General features: G+C 42.1%; 3 protein-coding genes across 3 annotated transcripts in view; 2 read left to right on the plus strand and 1 right to left on the minus strand.

Annotated features, from left to right (window-relative positions):
- Window positions 1-51: 51 nt before the first annotated feature.
- Window positions 52-3922, minus strand: LOC120032181 (ADP-sugar pyrophosphatase-like). Its single transcript, XM_038978160.1, has 10 exons — window positions 3801-3922; window positions 2318-2378; window positions 2147-2214; window positions 2005-2054; window positions 1823-1930; window positions 1601-1696; window positions 1262-1363; window positions 1117-1125; window positions 970-1023; window positions 52-813 (listed from the first exon to the last, which is right to left on the minus strand). Exons 2-10 carry the CDS (start codon window positions 2366-2368, stop codon window positions 704-706), a joined length of 648 nt encoding a protein of 215 aa, XP_038834088.1. The 5' UTR covers window positions 2369-2378; window positions 3801-3922; the 3' UTR covers window positions 52-703.
- Window positions 3923-3936: 14 nt separating this feature from the next.
- LOC120032180 (cell division cycle protein 123 homolog) lies at window positions 3937-17004 on the plus strand. The gene is made up of 14 exons (XM_038978159.1): window positions 3937-3992; window positions 4078-4196; window positions 4628-4699; window positions 5200-5260; window positions 5398-5430; window positions 5552-5647; window positions 5766-5872; window positions 12573-12624; window positions 12732-12807; window positions 12979-13101; window positions 13178-13206; window positions 13317-13445; window positions 15568-15705; window positions 16070-17004. The coding sequence occupies exons 2-14, from the start codon at window positions 4123-4125 to the stop codon at window positions 16124-16126; spliced, it is 1047 nt and encodes a 348-aa protein (XP_038834087.1). The 5' UTR covers window positions 3937-3992; window positions 4078-4122; the 3' UTR covers window positions 16127-17004.
- A 1588-nt stretch (window positions 17005-18592) lies between these two features.
- Window positions 18593-25129, plus strand: part of LOC120032194 (calcium/calmodulin-dependent protein kinase type 1D-like) — a 64283-nt gene continuing 57746 nt past the window's right edge. Inside the window, exon 1 of the mRNA XM_038978173.1 lies at window positions 18593-19138. Coding sequence (XP_038834101.1) covers window positions 19044-19138 — 95 coding nt within the window. The 5' untranslated portion in view covers window positions 18593-19043. The remainder of the gene's footprint in view (window positions 19139-25129) is intronic.

Raw genomic sequence — 25129 nt, forward strand, 5'->3', positions numbered from 1 at the left:
GCAGTAGGAGAATAGCAAAATAGTCAAAAGAAAAGTAGGCCTACATGTTGCTATAAGAATAACATGTTTATTGACATCAAGTTAATTCAATTACTGTTAATTGCTAAATAAAATGTGAGGATCAGCTGCATGTCAGCTTTATACCAGTAAGGAGACATCTACACCTATACCTTGGTCTAACAGAGCATTGGTGTGAACTAATGGATGTCAACATAAATGCACCGACATGCACAAAAGTATTGCCGTTGCGAGTAACATCTTTCAAGGCACGTTATTATAACAGTACCTTTTTAAACGTTATTTTACAGTGAAGCTCAGTCAGTCGAGTTAGTGAAAGTTGGGAATGTTCCAGTATGTAATCAGTTATCATTTAGAAATTCTATTCCGATCAGTGTAAAAATGTGTATTATCAGACAGGTAAAGGTGCATGGACGTATGGCGCATACCTCAATATAAAGAGAGGATACTGATAAAGGCGGTGGGTCTTGGATAATACAAGCTGTAGGGTAACACTCCATAAATCTCATGGACTGATCCCCAAGATGACAGCTTAAAGCCACAAAATGGCCACCCTGTTGACAGTTTCATCCCTGGGTTAGTCCATATTCGTAGTGTTACAGAGAGACTACAACAAAAGGAGTCGGAAGCCTAATACCCTCTCCCTCTATTCCCATCCATCTAGTCTACTCTCTCCACCCTTCTCTCACTGTTTGAGCACTCGGAGTTCATTGGGTTTAAAGAAGGCCTGGGACATCCCCATGCCGTAGATGTAAACCTTAGAGTCCACCACAATCTTCTCCTTCTTCATCAGGTCTGTATGAGGAGGGGGGATCATGCAAATATTATCTCTTCAGGTAATCACTAGCAGCATATAATAACAGTAATAATATGCTTTCTGTCTCAAATTGGATTCCATTATGACTTAAGAATTGTGTTATTGTTAAGAAGAAACTTCAAATCGTTGCTCACCATCAATTTCCCTCTGGAATTCATCAAGAGGTAGAAGGAGAACTTCAACAAATTCTGGAAGTAAAACAGAGGCCAGAATAAGATTTAGGTCAATGTTATTCTAACTGTGGAAAAATAACTAAATGTGTGAAAGAAAATAATATTTACCTCCATCACCTGGAAATGAGTAAAAGAGGGAGGAAAGCAGAGAAATAAGAACAAGTTCAGGACTACATGTACAATACATATCAGCTTGACAATAAAAAACATGTTCTAGATTCATAACATTCCAAGAGTGTGACCCCTAACTTACCCAGCTGCTGTGTGGGGTTGGTGTTTTCGAGGTCGTCTCCATTGATGTTAACCATGACGATCTGTGTGGTGCAGTTAGAGAGGCCAGGGTCCAAGCAGGTCACTGCGAGGTCAGGAGGAGGGGGAGAGGAAAGGGGGGATGAAGGGGAGTTCAAACTTGTAATCTGCTGTGTGTTACTACCCCACTAGTCACTGACATCATACTACACTCTCACATTCTCAATGGTAAAACTGGCCACTCAGAAGATCACAGGCATATTGAATTTGTCTTCGCTGATGGAACTGGTACATGGACATAATCTGCACTGTGTTTTGAGCGTGTGTGTTCATAAGACCTTACCTGGGGTGACTCCTACCACCTCCCCCTTGTAACCAGTCTCCTCCTTCAGCTCTCGCAGAGCAGCAATCTCTGCACTCTCATCCGCGTCAATCAGACCTGAGCAACAGCAAAAACACCCATAGACAGCAAACACAGATATCAGAACACAAAATACAGCAATGACAGGCCTACATACACTGTGTCTGAAAAGAGTTTTGAGATGTGACCGTAAACCCATGTCACCTGCAGGGAACTCTAGGGTACAGCACCCTATTGGTGGACGGAACTGCTTCACCATGACAACGCAGTCTTTATGGAGGGTCCTCTTCAGAAGGGCGATGATCCCCACACCTGGAATATAACTCAGGAATCAATTTCTATAATGTCACTGCTTATCCATCAGTATGAAATGTATGTACACACACCATCTGCTGCATTGGCCTGTCTGGTTGTCCTTTTCGTAGTCTCCCAAGTTCTATTGAAAGAAAAAAATGAATTGTAAAACGGAGAAGGGGAAAAAAGTGTTCATCAAAAGTCGCTTATGGAACTCATTGAGCTGTTCCATACCTTGTGTTTCCAACAGGGTCCACATAGGTGGTCTTCTCAAGTTTCAACCATTTCCCAGACGCAATGACCTGAAGAGAATACCGTTGAGTAATGTGATATAACTAAACCAAGAGACTATTGTAATATTGTCATTTACACCACACAATGTGCATGATATTGTATCATATCTACCTCCTCTTTTACAATGTGAGGTATGGTTGTCAATTTGGGAGGGCTGCTCATCTTTCCAGTACTGTTCTCAGGAAAATGGATGGAGGATTTAGTTCGTATGCCCAAATCCAGAAAAAAAAAATGGATTACATGCATGAGTTCATAATTAATATAGGTATATGCAAGGCAGATAGTTATAAGGCATGCATTAAGTTTATTATAAATAAACTTCATGCAGGCCAGTTTTACCAACTTTTATTGTCCAACACAAGAAAGTTGCTAGCAGCATGGCTGAAGCAGCTAGCTAACTAGTCTGATTAATCAGGCTGTAATACACAAGTAATTGGTATATACAACCTGAAACAAATGCCTGCAAAAATTGTGTAAATGTTCCTTACAAGCCAGAATGTTAAATAAAATTACATTTTAAAAACGTACTCTGTTGTCTGTGGAAATAGTTCCAATCGTTTTTCCAACATTCATTTTAGAATCCCTTAAAATAAGGTCTGTGTTTCATGTAGGCTTAACCTGGCATGACGTTTTGATAAACATACAAATCTCTCACGGACAAGGTGACTATTAATGTATTCGGATCTATTTACTTTCAGATTTTAAAAATCCTAGTTAACGTCAAAGTAGACATCTTGCAAGACTACAAATCCCTTATATTGATAAAAGTAATATTGTCTGAGAGAGATTTAAACAGTTATCAAAACGTCACGCCAGGGTAAGCCTACACAAAACACAGCCCTTATTTTAAGTGTTTCTAAAATCCCCTATGGGAAAAAAATAATGGTAGAAAAAAACGATTGGAACCATTTCCCTTTGACAGCAAGGTTTCATGTGTATTATGATTTATACTGTGGTACTCTAGGTCATTTTACATTGGCCATTCTGAATCGGGGTGGATGGAGAATATTTACATACTTTTTTGTGTGTGAATTTTTCATTGTTTCATTTTAATTCGAATTTCAATCTTAACTTTTTTTTTTATTCGGAATATACAATTTTCATGGCATGCTTGGTTAAATAGTTAGACGAGAGAACCTAATATCCCACATAAAACGAACTTTATCTCGATGCTGAACCGAACCATATAACTACCAGCTCAGTAAAATGTCGGGTAAACAATATTTTTGACAAACCGCACAGAAAACCGGTATAGCAAGTGAATGTAATTATATTCAACATTCTGGCTTGTAAAGAACATTCACACTATTTTGTAGGCATTCGTTTGAGGCTGTAGTTTTGCTAACTAGTTAGCTATATACTATACCAAGTAATTGTCTATTACAGCCTGATTAATCAGACAACTAAATTAGCTAGCTACCAAGCTAATTTCTAGCGGACTAAACTAGACTGCACTCCATGGTGAAGGAAGTTTCTGATGAACTAGCTCATTCCTAGCAAAACCCACATGCTGTTATGTAAATATTCTTAAAACATATCAATATATTAAAAAAAACATAGTTACTTCTAAATTGGATACATGTGCAGTACTCACATGAATATGAAGTGGTTTTAGTCACAAGTCAAGTTAAAGAAGTCAAAAAATAAATAAAGCCCACAGCATTGATCACGCCTACGTGTGCAACGCACAAATAATCTCCCTCTTCTGTAAAATATTATAATACATTAGAGACGGTCTCAACCATTCCAGATAACCTAACCTGAATTATAATTCAACTAAAACTCGGTAATAAATACAAGCCATTATAATTTTGGTGTTATGGAAAGGTTGTAAACTACATGAAACCAATATTAATCGCCTTTTTCTTAAGGGAACCATATGTGGCTGGACTCACTTCCGGTAAATAATTTGCAGTATGAAGAAGGAGCAAGTTGTAAATTGTCAGTTTTCGGTCTGGTATCCGATATTTAAGAAGCATACTATCAAAAGGTGAACTCATTAACTTGACCAGTACAGTCTCAGATATGTTGTTGATCTCGTCACTATCAAATAAACACTGGTTGTGCTATAATTTGGGTAGCTAACGTATAGTTATCTGTTTAGCTAGCAAGCTGTGTTAGCCAATGTGATGTCACTTGTGTGTGTGATACTCGTGTGCGTCTGATATTTTAACACAGCCAAACTGTACTTTTATCAGCTAATTGTGAATTCTCACAAACCACACCTGTCCTTTACTGTTATTAAACATTTGAATTTGTTAGAAGTGCCAGGTGTAAATGCTTTTGTGATGATATTGTCATTGATATTGCATCAGATCAATCTCTACCTTTGAGACTGTTTGTTTTCTCTTATCTTTGGTCAATACTAGTCTGATAGTTTGTGTTGTGTAGGCCTAATGTTTGGTGTTATCTTTCTTTCAGTTTGATTCTCCCACTGCCTCAGAATGTAATAGATTATTTGCTGGACGATGGAACACTAGTAGTTTCTGGAGGGTAAGCATACTTATTACCCTTTAAAGCACATACATCTAGTGTCCTGTATCTATTCCCATACACTGTAACTTAGAGACACCAATTTTAAAATTAAAATGTATGCCCAAAACAAAAACAAAACTGATTTTCAAAGTTGAACAAATCATAAAACTTTATGCACAATGACTACTTTGAACAATTTACACAATAAAAAAAAAAACGTACTGGAAAAAACTGCAGATGCAAAGTGGTAGCATAATTATGGTAAAATCTCCCTCAGTTTTATTCTGTTGCCAAACTTTGTATCTGCACAGTTCTTCCTGTAAATGTGTTTTTGTAGAATTTTCAGTGGAAATTGTTGAAAGTAGTCCTTGTGTATAGAGTTAAAAGTTTTAAAAAACTATAGAAATCAATGGTTTTTGTTTGGTATACATTTAAAAATGAAAAATCTTAGTCTCAGCGTAATTCCGTTACCATGGAATTGCCCTTATACTCCCTGATAAAATCTCTCCTCATACCAGGGACAACAACACTCAGCATAACCAGACCAACAACAGTGACTCAGAGGAGGAAGACGTTCAGGTAATTTTGCTCCAGACATAGAGGTGCACTCCATTTCGCTCTCTAGTAAAGTAGAGACTGAAAAGGCAGACTTTATGCTCAATGCTTGGCTGTTTGATTTACTGATTGATTATATTTTCTTCTCTCAACAAAATTAGTGGTCAGATGATGAGACAACCACCACTGTAACAGTAAGTAATGTAGATAATGTTAAATATGATCAATCCATCTGCATAAAAGTTTTGTCAAGTTTGTAATATGATATGCATACAATGAATAGGTGGAGATTTGTTGTGGTGCTTTGTGTTCCAGGCTCCAGAGTTCCCAGAATTCAACTCTAAAGTGCTGAAGGCCATCAACACCCTAGGTGGGTGTGTCTTTCCCAAACTGAACTGGAGTGCACCGCGGGTGAGAGACACAATCCTCTAACACCATCAATATAAGGTTAAAATACTGTCCACAGTGTGTCTATCTGAGTGGTAATTTTGAGTGAATAAGTGTGTGTGTGTTTCCTTCTCTCTTGCAGGATGCTAACTGGATTGCTCTGAACAGCTCCCTGCAGTGTCAGAGTCTGAGCGATATCTTCCTGCTCTTCAAGAGCTCTGACTTCATCACCCACGACCTCACACAGCCGTAAGAATCCCCTCCACTCGCTCACACTCTCACATTCTCACTTGGGCTGTTGCGGTGACCGTATTATCAAATTCCACGTGACCGTTGAGTCACAGTAATCTCCTATTATGCACTCTGGACATGCGTTGATAGTACCCAACTCACTAACGACTATCAGGTCCTAATGACCTGGTACTCAGTACTCTATTGTCCCTCCATCAGCTCGCTAATGGCATGGTACTCAGGGCTCTATTGTCCATCCATCAGGTCTGAATGGTCTGGTACTCAGGGCTCTATTGTCCCTCCATCAGGTTCAAATGGTCTGGCACTCAGGGCTCTATTGTTCCTCCATCAGGTCCTAATGGTCTGGCACTCAGGACTCTCTTGTCCCTCCATCAGGTTCTAATGGTCTGGCACTCAGGGCTCTATTGTCCCTCCATCAGGTTCTAATGGTCTGGTGCTCAGTGCTCTATTGTTCCTCCATCAGGTCCTAATGGTCTGGCCCTCAGGGCTCTATTGTCCCTCCATCAGGTTCTAATGGTCTGGTGCTCAGTGCTCTATTGTCCCTCCATCAGGTTCTAATGGTCTGGCACTCAGGGCTCTACTGTCCCTCCACCATGTTCTAATGGTCTAGTGCTCTATTGTTCCTCCATCAGGTCCTAATGGTCTGGCACTCAGGGCTCTATTGTCCCTCCATCGGTTCTAATGGTCTGGCACTCAGGGCTCTATTGTCCCTCCATCAGGTTCTAATGGTCTGGCACTCAGGGCTCTATTGTCCCTCCATCAGGTCCTAATGGTCTGGTGCTCAGGGCTCTATTGTCCCTCCATCAGGTCCTAATGGTCTGGTGCTCAGGGCTCTATTGTCCCTCCATCAGGTTCTAATGGTCTGGCACTCAGGGCTCTATTGTCCCTCCATCAGGTTCTAATGGTCTGGCACTCAGGGCTCTATTGTCCCTCCATCAGGTTCTAATGGTCTGGCACTCAGGGCTCTATTGTCCCTCCATCAGGTCCTAATGGTCTGGTGCTCAGGGCTCTATTGTCCCTCCATCAGGTCCTAATGGTCTGGTGCTCAGGGCTTTATTGTTCCTCTAACCACTCAATGCAAATACAATGGAAAATCACATCAAACACTCATCATCAAAACAATATGTGCTTTTAAAACTCACCTCACTGTGATGATCAATTTGGAGAAAGTTCAACAACAGGTTGAAACTGAGTGGAAAACATGGTTGTTGTGGATGTTGTTTCAATGCCAAATATAACAAAATGGACAGCGCTTTCTAAGGTGATGATTCATTCAAAACACCCATATATAACACCCATATATATATGAGCTCAAGCTCCCCCAAAAAAATGAATTAAAATGTTTGTGCTTTTTATACAATACATAGTCTAATAGCCTACCGCATATTACGCACTATAACCTTTTTAATGTCTTTGGTGCATAATTGGTCTAGCCTAGAAAAGTAAACAAATTCTAGTTATGCCTTTGAGTGTGGACTGTATTATTATGCCTACTGAATGGACCTTATGCTATGCTCCAAACTTTCTATCCATGAGTCTGGGCGAGAACATATAGGCCACTGATTGTGCAGGGCAACTTACAGAGTTAGCATACAATTATAGTGAATTTGATTTTGAATAATGGTGCATTTTTTATATTTTTTTTATACCTTTAACTACAGAATATCTCACCACCATGCGCCTCCTCTCTCTCTCTCTCTCTCTCTCTCTCTCTCTCTCTCTCTCTCTCTCTCTCTCTCTCTCTCTCTCTCTCCTTCCTTTCTCAATCGCGCAGAGAGATAGGGGCTGTAAACAGTTTAATTCAATATTTTTAGTTGGGAAAACATGGTACTATCGATGTTCCCGAACAAATTTCACTTGGTTTCCCAAGTTAAGCACTGGGTAGCTACAGGAACAGGGTTGGAGAGCCCATGGCATATAGCGTTTGGGTGGAATATCAACTGCGCGCAGCGAGAGGCTGAAGGCTCCTCAAACAGTGGTTGATGTGTGGAGTTTTGATGGTTGGCACTAAAAAGAGGAGGATTCCAGCTGCTACTATATTTATTTCTCAGCTGCTAATATGAAGCACATGCTCCGCTATAAAACAGGAGTAGCCTACACGCATAATTGAAAAACTAACCGGCGGGAAAGTGGCCTCTATTCGCTATTCGAGTGCATACGGATGACGTCTTTTCCCCCTGCCCCTACCCATTTGATAATGGGCCATTCTAATGGGCCAAATTTTACATATTAGTAAAGACATGATTAAATTGAGAGTAATTGTTTACATACTGTTTTACCCTCTTCATATGTGTATATACTGTATTCTAGTTAAGGCTCATCCTAGTGTATTCAGAGCCCTTGACTTTTTCAACATTTTGTTACGTTACAGCCTTATTATAAAATTGATTAAATAAATACAAATACTCATCAATCTACACACAGTAACTCATAATGACAAAGTGAAAACAGGTTTTTTGACATTTTTGCAAATGTATTAAAAATAAAAAAACAGAAATCACATTTACTTAAGTATTCAGACCGTTTGCTGTGAGACTAAAAATTGAGCTCAGATGCATCCTGTATCCATTGATCATCCTTGAGATGTTTCTACAACTTGATTGGAGTCCACCTGTGGTAAATTCAATTGATTGGACATGATTTCAAAAGGCACACATCTGTCTTTATAAGGTCCCACAGTCGACAGTGCATGACAGAGCAAAAATCAAACCATAAGGTTGAAAGGAATTGTCCTTAGAGCTCCGAGACAGGATTGTGTCGAGGCACAGATCTGGGGAAGGGTACCAAAATATATCTGCACAATTGGAGGTCCCCAAGAACAAAGTGGCCTCCATCATTCTTAAATGGAAGAAGTTTGGAACCACCAAGACTCTTCCTAGAGCTGGCCAACCCGGCCAAACTGAGCAATCGGGGGAGAAGGGCCTTGGTCAGGCAGGTAACCAAGAACTCGATGGCCACTCTGACAGAGCTCCAGAGTTTCTCTGTGGAGATAGGAGAACCTTCCAGAAGGACAACCATCTGTGCAGTACTCCACCAATCAGGCCTTTATGGTAGCTTTAGACAGGCGGAAGCCACTCCTCAGTAAAAGGCCCATGACAGCCCACTTGGAGTTTGCCAAAGGGCACCTAAAGGACTCTCAGACCATGAGAAGCAAGATTCTCTAGTCTGATGAAACCAAGATTGAACTCTGGCCTGAATGCCAAGCATCACTTCTGGAGGAAACCTGGCACCAACCTGGCCCAATTTGGACATTTTCACTTAGGGGTGTACTCACATTTGTTGCCAGCGGTTTAGACATTAATGGCTGTGTGTTGAGTTATTTTGAGGGGACAGCAAATTTACACTGTTATACAAGCTGTACACTCACTACTTTACATTGTAGCAAAGTGTAATTTCTTCATTGTTGTCACATGAAAAGATATACTCAAATATTTACAAAAATGTGAGGGGTGTACTCACTTTTGTGATATACTGTATATATATTCTATATCGATATATATATATATATACACAGTTGAAGTCGGACGTTTACATACACCTTAGCCAAATACATTTGAACTTAATCCTAGTAAAAATTCCTTGTCTTAGGTCAGTTATGATCACCACTTTGTTTTAAGAATGTGAAATGTCAGAATAATAGAGAGAATGATTTATTTCAGCTTGTATTTCTTTCATCACATTCCCAGTGGGTCAGAAGTTTGCATACACTCAATTAGTATTTGGTAGCATTGCCTTTAAATTGTTCACTTGGGTCAAACTGTTTTGGGTAGCCTTCCACAAGCTTCCCACAATAAGTTGGGTGAATTTTGGGCCATTCCTCCTGACAGAGCTGGTGTAACTGAGTCAGGTTTGTAGTCCTCCTTGCTCGCACACACTTTTTCAGTTCTGCCCACACATTTTCTATAGGATGAGGTCATGGCTTTGTGTTGGCCACTCCAATACCTTGACTTTGTTGTCCTTGAGCTATTTTGCCACAACTTTGGAAGTATGCTTGGGGTCATTGTCCATTTGGAAGACCCAATTGCGACCAAGCTTTAACTTCCTGACTGATGTCTTGATGTTGCTTCAATATATCCACATAATTTTCGTACCTCATGATGCCATCTATTTTGTGTAGTGCACCAGTCCCTCCTGCAGCAAAGCACCCCCACAACATGATGCTGCCACCCCGTGCTTCACGCTTGAGATGGTGTTCTTCAGCTTGGAAGCCTCCCCCTATTCCTCTAAACATAACAATGGTCTATATGGCCATTATGGCCATTTTTGTTTCATCAGACCAGAGGACATTTCTCCAAAAAGTATGATCTTTGTCCCCATGTGCAGTTGCAAACCGTAGTCTGGCTTTTTGATGGCGGTTTTGGAGCAGTGGCTTCTTCCTTGCTGAGCGGCCTTTCAGGTTATGTTGATATGTCTATATAGGACTCGTTTTACTGTGGATATAGATACCTTTGTACCTGTTTCCTCCAGCATCTTCACAAGGTCCTTTGCTGTTGTTCTGGGATTGATTTGCACTTTTCGCACCAAAGTACATTAATCTTTAGGAGACAGAACGCCTCTCCTTCCTGAGCGGTATGACGGCTGCGTGGTCCCATGGTGTTTATACTTGCGTACTATTGTTTGTACAGATGAACGTGGTACCTTCAGGCGTTTGGAAATTGCTCCCAAGGATGAACCAGACTTGTGGAGGTCTACAATTTTTTTTCCCCATGATGTCAAGCAAAGAGGCAGTGCGTTTGAAGGTAGGCCTTGAAATACATCCACAGGTACACCTCCAGTTGACTCAAATGATGTCAATTAGCCTATCAGAAGCTTCTAAAGCCATGACATAATTTTCTGGATTTTTCCAAGCTGTTTTAAGGAACAGTCAACTTAGTCTATGTAAACTTCTGACCAACTGGAATTGTGATACAGTGAAATAATCGGTCTGTAAACAATTGTTGGAAAAATTACTTGTCATGCACAAAGTAGATGTCCAAACCGACTTGCCAAAACTATAGTTTGTTATTAACAAGAAATTTGTGGAGTGGTTGAAAAACAAGTTTTAATGACGCCAACCTAAGTGTATGTAAACTTCCGACTTCAACTGTAAGCATTTCGCTACACCCGCTATAATATCTGCAAAATATGTGTACGCGACCAATAAAGTTTGATTTGATGTGTGAAAATATGATGATACAGGATGAGAGAACAGAGTGTGCAACCTGAGGCAAGCTTTTTGCTACACTCTCACATCATCAATAGCCTATAGTCGCATCATGGAGCCCATATTTGTTTTGATTTCTAAGACATTTTAAGGTCTGTGTTATTCACAACAAAAGTTGCCAAAAAGCTCTAAATCTAAATTACTTTTACGCTCACAGCCACTTTATATGCGCCCTTGGTAAAAATGTCCTTTCTATTTTATTCAGCTAAGTAAAATTATATTCTTCTTACTTAAAATAATGGCACAAGACTTATAAGCATGTCTTGTCTGCTAAATGAACTAGCAGCGTATGTCATGGTGCATAGCTAGATAACATATTCTGTTCTTCTGAAATATACATTTTCTTCATATCATAATGTTTCTTTAGACCTGCCTAAAATAAATAATGGATTTATTGTGATGGTGTTTATTAAATGGATTTGTTATACTTTTTAAAAATGTAGATCAGCGGCTTGTATGAGTGGATGCCTGGAGATGCTAGACGTGTTTATGTTCGTTAATGGTCAATTACCATGATACCGGCAGTCATTTGCATGAAAATGAGCTGAAATAAAAGATCCCAGAAATGTTCCATGTGCACAAAAAGCTTATTTTTCTCAAATTGTGTGTACAAATTTGTTTACTTCCCTGTTAGTGAGAATTTTATCCTTTGTCAAGGTAATCCATCTACCTGACAGGTGTGGCATATCAAGATTATTAAACAGCATGATTATTACACATGTGCACCTTGTGCTGGGGACAAGTTTTGTCACACAACACAATGTCACAGATGTCTCAAGTTTTGAGGGAGCATGCAATTGGCATGCTGATTGCAGGAATGTCCACCAGAGCTGTTGCCGGAAAATTTTATGTTAATTTATCTACCATAAGCCGCCTCCAACGTCGTATTAGAGAATTTGCCAGTACGTCCATCTGGCTTCACAACCGCAGATCATGTGTAGCCACACCAGCCCAGGACCTCCACATCCTATGCCATCCCCGGCCCACCCATGGCTGCGCCCCTCCCCGGTCATGTGAAATCCATAGATTAGGGCATAATGAATTTATTTCAATTTATTTCAATCCTTATATGAACTGTAACTCAACAAAATCTTTGAAATTGTAGCGTTTTATATTTTTGTTCAGTACAGATGGGTTTTCTACCCGCTGTGGAAAACACTGCAGGCAGTGAGTCAGCCTTTCTGACAGCAGTAGGCTGGGAAGAGGTTTGGTGAGATTGCTTCATCATAGATGTACTGCTCCCATTGGAGCGCTCTGATAATGGGCCCAGTTGGCAGACAGCTCTGGCATGGTGGAAGACTTAATACAGCACCGTCCAGCACTTGATTTAGTACTGAGCTTTCAATTGTGAAGGGGCCAATGAGGAGCATTTGTGCAGGTGTGCATGTGTGTGAAGCTTACTACTCTTGTGTTTGTATTTGTGTGAATGCAAGTGTGTGTGAGTTTAATGTGAGTCTAGAACCGAATGGTCACTGTTCCAATCTCCCTCTACAGATTCCTTCACAGCAGTGACGAGAATTCTCAGAATCCAGCCATAAACTATGAGGTATTTAACACGTACTCACCTGCTTACACTCTCTTTTCCACACACACACACACACACACCTTTTCTTCCCACTGTTTAATAGTGTTGTATTATACCCCTGAGTTCAGCTGGTCCTGAGGAAGTGGAGTGAGCTGCTACCTGGTGGGGAGTTCAGGTGTTTCATCAAAGAGAACAAGCTGATCGGTAAGTACTGTATGAAGAGGTTAACACACCATTCACCTTTACTCTCACCCTCCCTCAGCCACATTCAGAGAGCCTGTGTTCACTTGCACTGTTCCCAAGACAGTGTTGCAAGCGTCAGGGCTGTTGTGTGGACTGGAGATCTGTTCTGAGAGCTGTGCGTGTGTTCTTTAGGGATCTCCCAGAGAGACTATACCCAGTACTACCACCACATCTCCAAGCAGGAAGCCCAGATCTGCCACTCCATCCAGGAGTTCTTCAGCCAACACGTCCAGTATCAGTTCCTGGATGAGGACTGTGAGTGGGATTCAGTGTGGTTGATAATTAGAATATATTGTAATAAGAGTAATGCAGTATGTTTTCTGTTTTACAGTTGTGTTGGATGTCTACAGAGATAGCTGGGTAAGTCTTTTGTCATTTATTTTTCCAGACATTATTTCCTGCCTCTGTTTGGTTGTAGCCAAGGCTTTTCTATGAGTATGTGCATCTTTGACCCTGTGTGTGTTTGACAGGGGAAGGTGTGGCTGATCGATCTCAACCCCTTTGGTGAGGTGACAGATTCACTGCTGTTCACGTGGGAGGAGCTTACCTCCGGGAACAGCCTGTCAGCCAATCAAGAGCAGGGTGACACAGCCCAGCAGGTCAGTGACAAATATGTGACCCAGGCTGTGGCTTTGTTGTACATATGCATGTGTATGTTTGTTCATGTGTGCAAGTCCCACCAATTTGTGGTATGTCTGTAGGAAGGCCCTGTGTTAACTTTTTAGGGCTGCAATCCCGTTAACGGGATTGATATGACAACAGCCAGTGAAAGTGCAGGGCGCCAAATTCAAACAACAGAAATCTCATAATTAAAATTCCTCAAACATACAACTATCTTATACCATTTTAAAGGTAATCTTGTTGTTAATCCCACCACAGTGTCCGATTTGAAAAAGGCTTTACAGCGAAAGCACCACAAACGATTATGTTAGGTCACCGCCAAATCACAGAAAAACACAGCCATTTTCCCAGCCAAAGACATGAGTCACAAAAATAAGAAATAGAGATAAAATTAATCACTAACCTTTGATGATCTTCATCAGATGACACTCATAGGACTTCATGTTACACAATACATGTATGTTTTGTTCGGTAAAGTTCATATTTATATCAAAAAATCTCAGTATACATTGGCGCGTTATGTTCAGTAGTTCCAAAAACATCTGGTGATTTTGCAGAGAGTCACATCAATTTCCAGAAATACTCATAATAAACGTTGATCAAAGATCAAGTGTTATACATGGAATTTTAGATCCACTTCTCCTTAATGCAACCGCTGTGTCAGATTTCAAAAAAGCTTTACGGAAAAAGCAAACCATGCAATAATCTGAGGTCGGCACTCAGAGCCCAATCAAGACAAAAATATATCCGCCATATTGTGCAGTCAACAGAAGTCAGAAATAACATTATAAATATTCACTTACTTTTGATGATCTTCATCAGAATGCACTCCCAGGAATCCCAGTTCCACAATAAATGTTTGATTTGTTCGGTAATGTCCATCATTTATGTCCAAATAGCTACTTTTGTTAGCGTGTTTGGTAAACAAATCCAAAGTCACGAAGCGCGTTCACTAAAAGCAGACGAAATGTCAAAAAGTTCCGTAACAGTCAGTAGAAACATGTCAAACGATGTATTGAATCAATCTTTAGGATGTTTTTAACATAAATCTTCAATAATGTTCCAACCGGAGAATTCCTTTGTCTTCAGAAGTGCGATGGAGCTCGCTCTCACATGAACGTGCATGGTCAGCGCATGTTCAGGTCATGGTAGACCTTACTCAATCCCCTCTCATTCGCCCCCCCCTTCACAGTAGAAGCATCAGACAAGGTTCTAAAGACTGTTGACATCTATTGGAAGCCTTAGGAAAAGCAAAATTACCCATATCCCACTGTGTATTTGATAGGCGATGAGTTGAAAACCTACAAACCTCAGATTTCCCACTTCCTGGTTGGATTTTTTCTCAGGTTTTTGCCTGCCATATGAGTTCTGTTATAATCACAGACATCATTCAAACAGTTTTAGAAACTTCAGAGTGTTTTCTATCCAATACTAATAATAATATGCATATATTAGCAACTGGGACTGAGGAGCAGGCCGTTTACTCTGGGTGCCCAGAGTAAACGGCCTGCTCCTCAGTCATAGTTGCTAATATGTGTTAACACCAGTTTGTGGTACGTCTGTATCTGTAGGAAGGCCCTGTGTTAACCACCAGTTTGTGGTATGTCTGTATCTGTAGGAAGGCCCTGTGTTAACACCAGTTTGTGGTATGTCTGTATCTGTAGGAAGGCCCTGTGTGAACACCAGTTTGTGGTATGTCTGTATCTGTAGGAAGGCCCTGTGTTAACACCAGTTTGTGGTATGTCTGTATCTGTAGGAAGGCCCTGTGTGAACACCAGTTTGTGGTACGTCTGTATCTGTAGGAAGGCCCTGTGTTAACACCAGTTTGTGGTATGTCTGTATCTGTAGGAAGGCCCTGTGTTAACACCAGTTTGTGGTATGTCTGTAGGAAGGCCCTGTGTTAACACCAGTTTGTGGTATGTCTGTAGGAAGGCCCTGTGTTAACACCAGTTTGTGGTATGTCTGTAGGAAGGCCCTGTATTAACACCAGTTTGTGGTACGTCTGTAGGAAGGCCCTGTGTTAACACCAGTTTGTGGTATGTCTGTATCTGTAGGAAGGCCCTGTGTTAACACGAGTTTGTGGTACGTCTGTATCTGTAGGAAGGCCCTGTGTTCCGCTACACCACCAGTGATGTGACGGTGCAGCCCAGTCCCTGTCTGCGCTACCGGATCCCTAGGGACTTTGTGGACCTCTCCACTGGCGAGGACGCATACAAACTCATCGACTTCCTCAAACTGGTGAGAACAACGGCAGTGGTGATCACACAATTTAAGATTGTCTTATAACAACCCTGTGGCAATCTCCACAACCATTTTACAATTAAAATGTTGTATTTAACCTTTATTTAACTAGGCAAGTCAGTTAAGAACAAATTCTTATTTATAATGACGGCCTACACCGGCCAAACCCAGATGATGCTGGGCCAATTGTATGCCGCCCTCTGGGACTCCCAATCATGGCCGGTTGTGATACAGCCTGGATTCGAACCAGGGTGTCTGTAGTGACGCCTCAAGCACTGAGATGCAGTGTCTTAGACCGTTGTGCCACTCAGGAGCCCGGCATTAGTGTTTTATAATCTCACACTTTCACTCTTTGCTGCAGAAGAAACGCCAGCAAGAGGACTCTGAGGAAGAGGTGGAGGAAGAGGTACGACAGTGACAGCCCCTGAGGAGCAGGGTCTCTACACGGTGACTTTTCCCTCAGACTGTTAGCCTAGCATAACAATAACCCTAAAACTGTAAGGCTAGCGTTAGTGGTTAGCACAGAGACTACTATACACATGGAGGTTTGTCCTTATAAGCTCTTGAATCTTCTGATGGAATCCATACACTTTTTGGTCATCACCTTAGACCTATCCAGAATGCTGCAGATAGAAATGTATCGAATAGAACAAACACAACAAACCATAATGAGGAGAAAAGCATCATGACCGCTCTGTGCAGTATATTTCTACCTGCAACACTAAAAGTCCCATTAAATCTCATGGTTGTGTGTATTTAAGAGGGGAGTTCTAAGCAGTGCCCCTGTTCTATTGGCCCGGTGTGTCTAATGTAAATATAAATACTGTAACTTAACATTGTGTAAACATTGTCTGTTACAGGAGTCTGTGTATAGGAATAAAGAATGCTCAAATGTATAATACAGCGCTGGGGAAGAGACGTGTCTTAGTTTGTGTGTATAGCAGGTACATCATGGGATTGCAATTTCTGAGGGAGATACCCAAAGGGTCAGAGTTTTCTGACTTAATCCACTGGACTTTCTCTCTTCACACACACCAAATGCACATTTTTTCATGTGCTTTCTGATGGTTTCGTTAAGACACACATCTGTATGTAATAGCAATACAAAGGTTTACTCACGAAGTCTCTGTGAAACAGTATTTCAAACATTCCAGTTTCTTACTTACTCTCTCTGGTCGTTATAGTTCTATCTATGTTATTGTAGAATTAGTTTTGATTCTTATCATTGGTTTATTTTCTATGTGCTGGCAAAGAGAGGTGTTCTGATGGGGTAATAAATTGCTGGTGTATGCTCTTTGTTGTCAGTCTGTTTTTGTGTAGACTAAAATAGAAGGCATACTACTTTCACTGGTAGATTATTACATTTCTCTACAGTGGATGTGATTAAAAAAGTAGAATGGAATTTGCCACCAATGACTAGACCAGCAGGTTGAGAAAGAGAGTAGTGCATTTTTATTAGGGTCCACTTGGGGGAGTTGTTTACCTAACATGAGAACCATCGGAGATGGTGAGCTGTCCTGGGCAGAGAAAGGAGTCTGGGATAACAATTCATGTGAAATGCATTTCCGTTAGGATGGAATGCCTGGATGTTCTGTTTTGTCTTGAATAGTTACCACTAGTGTAGCCTAGTAAGTAAAATGCGATAACAAAGCACTGTTGGGATAGAATATTGCTGGTTAACCAATAGATCCTAGCCTGTATACAGATACAGTACATTGTTCAGAGAGCTGCAGTGTTGTATTATCTGAGCCTGGAGGCAGGGGCTTGTGTTTTCAGCACACTGCTCCTGCATGCGGTGGGGGGGGGGGGTGCAAAAAGATCAATGATGGGTGATGCCACACCCATCTGAGGGAAGGTGGGTGCCAGACTGCTGATAGAAAGAAGAGACTACACATCCATCATCCTCCTACCTCCCTTTTCAATTCCCCTTGCTCTCTTCTCTTCAGTGTGCCAAGATGGACATAAATCCTAGCCTACATCTCAGCCTGGGTTGACTAATCATCCTTCTGTGAGGGAGGGAGGCAGATATGTGAAAGTCTAACTTGAGAGAGCTGGAGATCAAAGGAGGGAGAAAGGGAGAGGTAGGGTAAGTGGAGAATAGATTTTCTTGAGCTGAGAGGGACCTGCAGTAGTTTGCAGCTGGAATACTCATGAGCGTCTAGAGCACACGCGCAGACACACTCTTGGCCCCTCTCTCACACACTCTCTTTTATCCTATACACAAGCTCTGGTAGGCCTGTCAGATGAAAAAAGTCTGCAATAATGCTCTTCACGACTGGAGGATACTATTCCGTGTGTGTGTTTTTAGGTGGATTACAGCGCATTCAGATAAGACACTGCAGTCAAGACTGCTTTGCTGGAGATGGGAGTATTTAACCATCTAAATATTAACACCCAAACTCAAATGTATTTATTAGTACATCAGAATATAATATGACCATTATAGTGTCTAAGATATTAAACTTGTGTAGGACCCATGAATTGCATTTCATTGCATCACCTGTCTCATGCATGTCAGCACTGTTTTGATCAAGATATAGTAATATGGGAAGTTTTCACATTTTATCTAGAGACACCCTTTCTCAAACTTCACAGCAAGTTGCATGGGTCCCAATGTAGACTCCACCATCTGACCTGGAATAGCCCAATATCAATCATAATAAACATTGGCCAATATAAAATAATTTACTTATTTAGAAACAGGTTTGTCCGTTTTTGATGGTTTGCAAATACTCTGGTTTCGTGAACGTATCTTTGGTGCAATGCGAATTATCTCTAGACATCCTATCACACACACACACTTGTGCGCAACGCTGTCAAATCGAGCGATGAGCAGCATCCTAGCCTCCATTGCCATAACAACCGATGGCACAATCAGCATGGTTAGATGAAATAATACTCCTCGGTCCTCGCATTACGCACCACACGGCTCAACAGAGGACTTCATTAAAACGAGAACATTTTTTGGGAGAGAGAGACAAGGCGATCGCGCAAAGGTGACTCGTAGACCCAAACAATTTACGTCAAGATAATCTAGACCAGTTTAACCCTGCAGGTGCAACCGCAAACGGTGAAAGCTCGTTGTCGGTCAAACGGAACGCTGTAGACAGAAAAAGAAGCGAAGAAAACAGGAGACCTGTTTAGAGAGCTGCGGTGACATTTCTACAGCGGGAAAACCACGAGCTCGAAAAGGTTTTCTGCCTAGCTCGTTCTATGCGCGTGGGTCTGCTCCTCACGAGCAGGAAGTGTAACTCGAAGCGTGGGAAAGCTGCGTTACGTCGGGGGGCTGCTGAGACTCACTGGCATCGTTTGCCCCGGTTTTCCCCTGTTCCACCATGGATCGGGAGAATGGAGAGTCCGGGAAAGGGACGTGGAAAAAGCAAGTCGACGATATCAAGAAAATATTTGAATTGAAAGAGATCCTCGGAACGTGAGTGTGTTATTACTTAATAACATTTTCAAAAGCCCTATTGTTGTCAATGCTAATTGGGTATGAATTTGCATCTGGTAAACCGCGGTAGGCCTTTGAAACTTTGTTGCCGAATATAGCGGGACGCTCGCGCTGGATACTTTGTATCCGTTTCGGTTTAATGACCGTTAAGCTCCTGGTTTAACTGGAAGCCAGCAGAGATGTTTGGTTATCTATGACGAGTTATTTAACGGACTGTAGGCTAGCGTTACTCCATATCTAGTTTGATGAGACGAGTGTTTGTTGGATACGCTATGATAGAGAAATATCGAATGACACTTTTTGTAGGCTAGCCTATGTCATTACAAATTACGTGACATAGGCTACCCACTTCGATATTAGGGAAAGCTATGAGGCCTATTTGTAGGGTAAACTGTTTTAGAAAAAACCTAGACAGTAGCCTGTGCCTAAATAAGGGGGTCTTGTGTGTTTTAGTTCACTATTTTACAACCGGTTACGCATGTTTTGTTCAGTTGTCTCTGTTGGTTTTATGCAGTCTTGGCTATTGTTTAGGTTAGCCTACTACATTCATCCTCCCTCTCTTCCCCGCCCACCGCTCTGACAGCTCCAGTTGTGCTGCTATCTATCATAGGAATGACCTTTTGGAGACGCAGGCAGTTAAACACTGATATCAATTGAGTCTCCGACCTTATAAAAATATATTTGACCATTGGTGAGTGGTTATCATGGTTTTCTGTGTTTATCTAATCCAGAATGATTTATCGGCCAATGTTTAATCCTATTTATCACTAGGCGTATTAGGCCTACAGTGTAAGTAACCTCGTACATGAAAGATTGGTTTTGGTTTGACAGCATCATAACGGTTCATTTGCAACCCATTTGAACAGCTTGTTCAGATGAAATGCTTGGCCAAATACCCCAGCCTCTTCTTGAAGACCGTTATGCCGACCGGACGGTGCGGTGCTGGAGGCTATAGCAGATTTTCTCTCTGGCCTGTTACTTCATTCTCTTTGGCAGATTAAAGCGGATTAGCTGGCCATGGAAAACCTCCTAGTCCTGGAATAGGCCACTGTAACAGTTCAGACATGTTGCATAACAGTGATGGTAATAAATTATAATTATTACAAGTTTTCAACAGGTCATTTCAGTGGGCAATGTGTCATGGTTATTGAGTATATAAATACGGTTGTGGAGTGTTGAACCATGGTTCTGCACTGTGTGTGCACGATGGCCTTTGCAGAATTCCAGGTATGCCCATTTGGAGCAGAGAGTGCATAAATTAGGCTCAAAGGTCATGTCTGATCTTTGTTCTTCATAAGGCAACATCAGTTTCACTTAAATCAACAAAGAGGAGATCGGAATTTCTACCGTGTGCCTGGAATTCACATAACAGATGGAAGTATGGACAGATGCGTTTTGGGTGTGTGTGTTTTACAGATGGACTAATGAGTGGCCACTCAGTTTCTATGCTTATAGTGCAAGTCTCCCCTCTGTTACCATGGTGTCTATGTCCGAACACCATTCAGTGGGCTCCCGATTTTGGCGCAGCGGTCTAAGGCACTGCATCTCAATGCTAGAGGCGTCACAACAGACCCTGGTTCGATTCCGGGCTGTATCACAACCAGACGTGATTGGGAGTCCCGTAGGGCGGCGCACAATTGGCCCAGTGTCGCCCGGGTTAGGGTTTGGCCGGGGAAGGCCGTCATTGTAAATAAGAATTTGTTCTTAACTGACTTGCCTAGTTAAATAAAGGTTAAATAAATTCACAGCGTGACAAAGACACTGATTGGGGTTATTTACAAAGGATTTCCAGTGGTGCTGTTCATCCCCTTCACACGCGCACCACACTGGTACTGAAGACGGGTTTCCAGCACACCTCTTTGTTGTTCACTGGGTCCTGATCCTCCAGATTCCTTCCTGGTGGAGATAGCTTTCTCTATTTCCTCAGGGGCGGGGCTTGGGGATCTGTCCTCCCATCTGGTCTCTGGCCAGCGCTCTGTGCTTCGGACTCTGGAACACAAAAAGGCCATCTGGGCACACACACACTTGGCCTCAGGTTATAAGTATGACCTGGAATTTTTCTTGGTCAGGAAAAAATTCTCTGCCCTAAAAATATTACTCAGACATTTCATGTTAACACCATAGCAACACATTAACCAGAGTTGTACTCAGCCTCAGCCTTTGACCTCCCTCCTGCTGATGTCTGGTGTTTTCCCCTTTAATTCTCTATCAGCAGAAAAAGAAGGGGAGAGAGAGATGGCGAGAGGAAGGGAAGAAAGACAGCAGGGAGTCAGAGACATTGACTGTATAGTCTATCTTGCTCCAGTCTCTTGACCATTGGAGTCTTGTTTTCAACACTAAGAGGGGGAGAGGGAATAGAGAAGGAATTGGAAGAGGAGAGGAATAGATAAGAGAGGAGATTAGGAGAGGATGGGAGGAGAAATACTTGTTACATTGAATAGGGGTTAGGTAAGAGTTGGGGCTGAGCTACCACAACATGTTGCTCTGACACACGTTATGAGCTAGTCTTTAGAAATTGGATGAGAGATGAACATTTTTATTCACCTTGTAAAAAGATGGACAGAGCCTTTCACATGGCACCAGTCACGTTGGTCTTTTGTGCCTTATTGCTTTGCTATACAGTTTCATAATGCTCTATCACTGCATTTCTAAGATGTATGCATGTTTATAAGGCAATATTAACACTTCTTAAGACGGTGCTTCAAGTCAAGCAGAATGTCACGTCTTTTGACTCCTTTTGACATTTTGAGTTATTTAGCAGACACTCTTATCCAGAGTGACTTACAGTTGGTGCATTCATCTTAAGATAGCTAGGTAGGACAAGCACATATCTCAGTCATAGTAAGTACATTTTTCCTCTGAAGTACCTATCAGCAAAGTCTGAGCTAGCAAGAGGAAAAAGTCAAATCTCAGTGTTAATTCATGAAAGGCAAGATTTTTTTTGTGGGGGGAGTGGTGAGGAGGGGATGTGATGGGGCGGGTGCTGTGGGATTATTTAAGATACTCTTTGAAGAGGTAGGGTTTCAGATGTTTTCGTAAGATGGGCAGGGACTCTGCTGTCCTAGCTTCAGGGGGAAGTTGGCTCTATCGTTGGGATGCCAGGACAGAGAAGAGTTTGGACTGAGTTAAGCAGGAGCTGCCCTCCCATAAAGATGGGAGGGCCAAGAGACCAGAGGAGGCAGAACAGAGTACTTGGATTGAGATGTAGGGTTTGCGCATAGCCTGACGGTAGGGAGGGGCTGCTCTATAGGTAAACACCATGGTCTTGTAGTAGATGCAAGCTTCTACTGGAAGCCAGTGGAGTGTACGGAGGAGCGGGGTAACATGGGAGAATTTAGGAAGGTTGAACACCAGGCGGACTGCAGTGTTCTGGATAAGTTACAAGAGTTTGATGGCACAAGTGGGGAGCCCAGCTAACAGTGAGTCGCAGTAGTCCAGACGGGAGATGACAAGTGCCTGGATTAGGACCTGCATCACTTTCTGTGTAATGTAGAAGAAACAGATTAATTTAGTCTCAGTCCATAAAGCCAAATGGGCTGATTGCTGCTGCCGGTTTTAAAATGTCAGTCCGGAGACATTTCTCTATCAATTGGATCAGTCACACAAGCCACTCTGTAGGCTATAGCTTGGATCCATAGAGCTACTATGAGTAGTTAATGTACAGTCGTGGCCAAAAGTATTGAGAATGACACAAATATTAATTTTCACAAAGTCTGCTGCCTCAGTTTGTATGATGTCAATTTGCATATTCTCCAGAATGTTATGAAGAGTGATCAGATGAATTGCAATTAATTGCAAAGTCCCTCTTTGCCATGCAAATGAACTGAATCCCAATAAAACATTTCCACCACATTTCAGCCCTGCCACAAAAGGACTAGCTGACATCATGTCAGTGATTCTCTCGTTAACACAGGTGTGAGTGTTGACGAGGACAATGCTGAAGATCCCTCTGTCATGCTGATTGAGTTCGAATAACAGACTGGAAGCTTCAAATGGAGGGTGGTGCTTGGAATCATTGTTCTTTCTCTGTCAACCATGGTTAACTGCAAGGAAACACGTGCCGTCATCATTGCTTTGCACAAAAAGGGCTTTACAGGCAAGGAGTGCGCCAGTAAGAGTGCACCTAAATCTTACATTTATCAGATCATCAAGAACTTCAAGGAGAGCGGTTCAATTGTTGTGAAGAAGGCTTCAGGGTGCCCAAGAAAGTCCAACAAGCGCCAGGACCGTCTCCTAAAGTTGATTCAGCTGCGGGATCGGGGCACCACCAGTACAAAGCTTGCTCAGGAATGGCAGCAGGCAGGTGGGAGTGCATCTGCACGCACAGTGAGGCGAAGACTTTTGGAGGATGGCCTGGTGTCAAGAAGGGCAGCAAAGAAGCCACTTCTCTCCAGGAAAAACATCAGGGACAGACTGATATTCTGCAAAAGGTACAGGGATTGGACTGCTGAGGACTGGGGTAAAGTCATTTTCTGATGAATCCCCTTTCCGATTGTTTGGGGCACCTCACAATTTTGCCTAAGAACACAGCCATGAATAAAGAATGGTACCAACACATCCTCTGAGAGCAACTTCTCCCAACCATCCAGGAACAGTTTGGTGACGAACAATGCCTTTTCCAGCATGATGGAGCACCTTGCCATAAGGCAAAAGTGATAACTAAATGGCTCGGGGAACAAAACATACATATTTTGGGTCCATGGCCAGGAAACTCCCCAGACCTTAATCCCATTGAGAACTTGTGGACAAACAAAAACCCACAAATTCTGACAAACTCCAAGCATTGATTATGCAAGAATGGGCTGCCATCATTCAGGATGTGGCCCAGAAGTTAATTGACAGCATGCCAGGGCGGATTGCAGAGGTCTTGAAAAAAAGGGTCAACACTGCAAATATTGACTCTTTGCATCAATTTCATGTAATTGTCAATAAAAGCCTTTGACACGTATGAAACGCTTGTAATTATACTTCAGTATTCCATAGTCACATCAGACAAAAATATCTAAAGACACTGAAGCAGCAAACTTTATGTAAATTAATATTTGTGTCATTCTCAAAACTTTTGGCCACGACTGTAAGTCATGTAAGGCAGCTGCTGGGAGTTAAGCACTATAGAGGCCATAGTAGAGCCACAGGGCTCTGTCTGGCCTGGTGTCCTGTGTTCCAGCTTTACCCGAAGGCTGACACAACACTTTCGGAGCGCCAGAGTAATGTTTCCAAGTGGCGCGTAGCCTTAGTCAGTGTGCGTGTGTTCGTCCCTGGTGTCCTATTTTGCTGTATGTGTGCGTGCGTGTTTTTCTGCAGCATTTTGTTGTTGAATTATTAAACACTGTGAGCGCCTGGGGGGCCCAGGTGTTCATATGATGCTGCAGACCGGTGTGTTTCAGGTATGCCACACCTCTCACTGCTGAACTGAGAGACAGTAGGACAAAGAGAGGGAGAAGGGACAGAGGGCAAAGCAGAGTTGCATTGTGGGAGTGTGTACCATCTAGGCCACGATGCCCTTAATTGAATGCTCTACTTCCTGGCTCCTGGCATTGTCCTCTTTCTGGGACTGCAGTTATCTCTCTCTCTTGCCCTCTCTCTCTCGGCCTCGCTCTCTCAATCTCCACCCTCTCTCTTTCTGCGTAGCTGTCCCTATTATCCGACCTTGCTGCCTCAGATGAAGTGTATGCAACTTTGAAAGCCAGCCTTGATAGTTTAGCACTGGTCTCAGGAGTATAACAAGTGTACAGAAAACATACAGCATTTTTGTATTGGGATCATTGAGTGTGTGTGTGTGCACGTGCATTTGGGCCTAATGGATTAAGGGTAGACTGTAATCGGGCATCTTCATTATAGGAAGAGACACGGATTATCCATCCATCGCTCTCACCTCTTTCCCCCAATCATTATCTCTCCGCTCTTTTAATCTGTCCTTGTTCCATCAGCTGTTCCCTCTTTTTTTTCTTCAGGTTTTTCTTCAGTGAT

Source organism: Salvelinus namaycush, chromosome 38, assembly GCF_016432855.1.
Source record: "Salvelinus namaycush isolate Seneca chromosome 38, SaNama_1.0, whole genome shotgun sequence".
Taxonomy (NCBI): domain Eukaryota; kingdom Metazoa; phylum Chordata; class Actinopteri; order Salmoniformes; family Salmonidae; genus Salvelinus; species Salvelinus namaycush.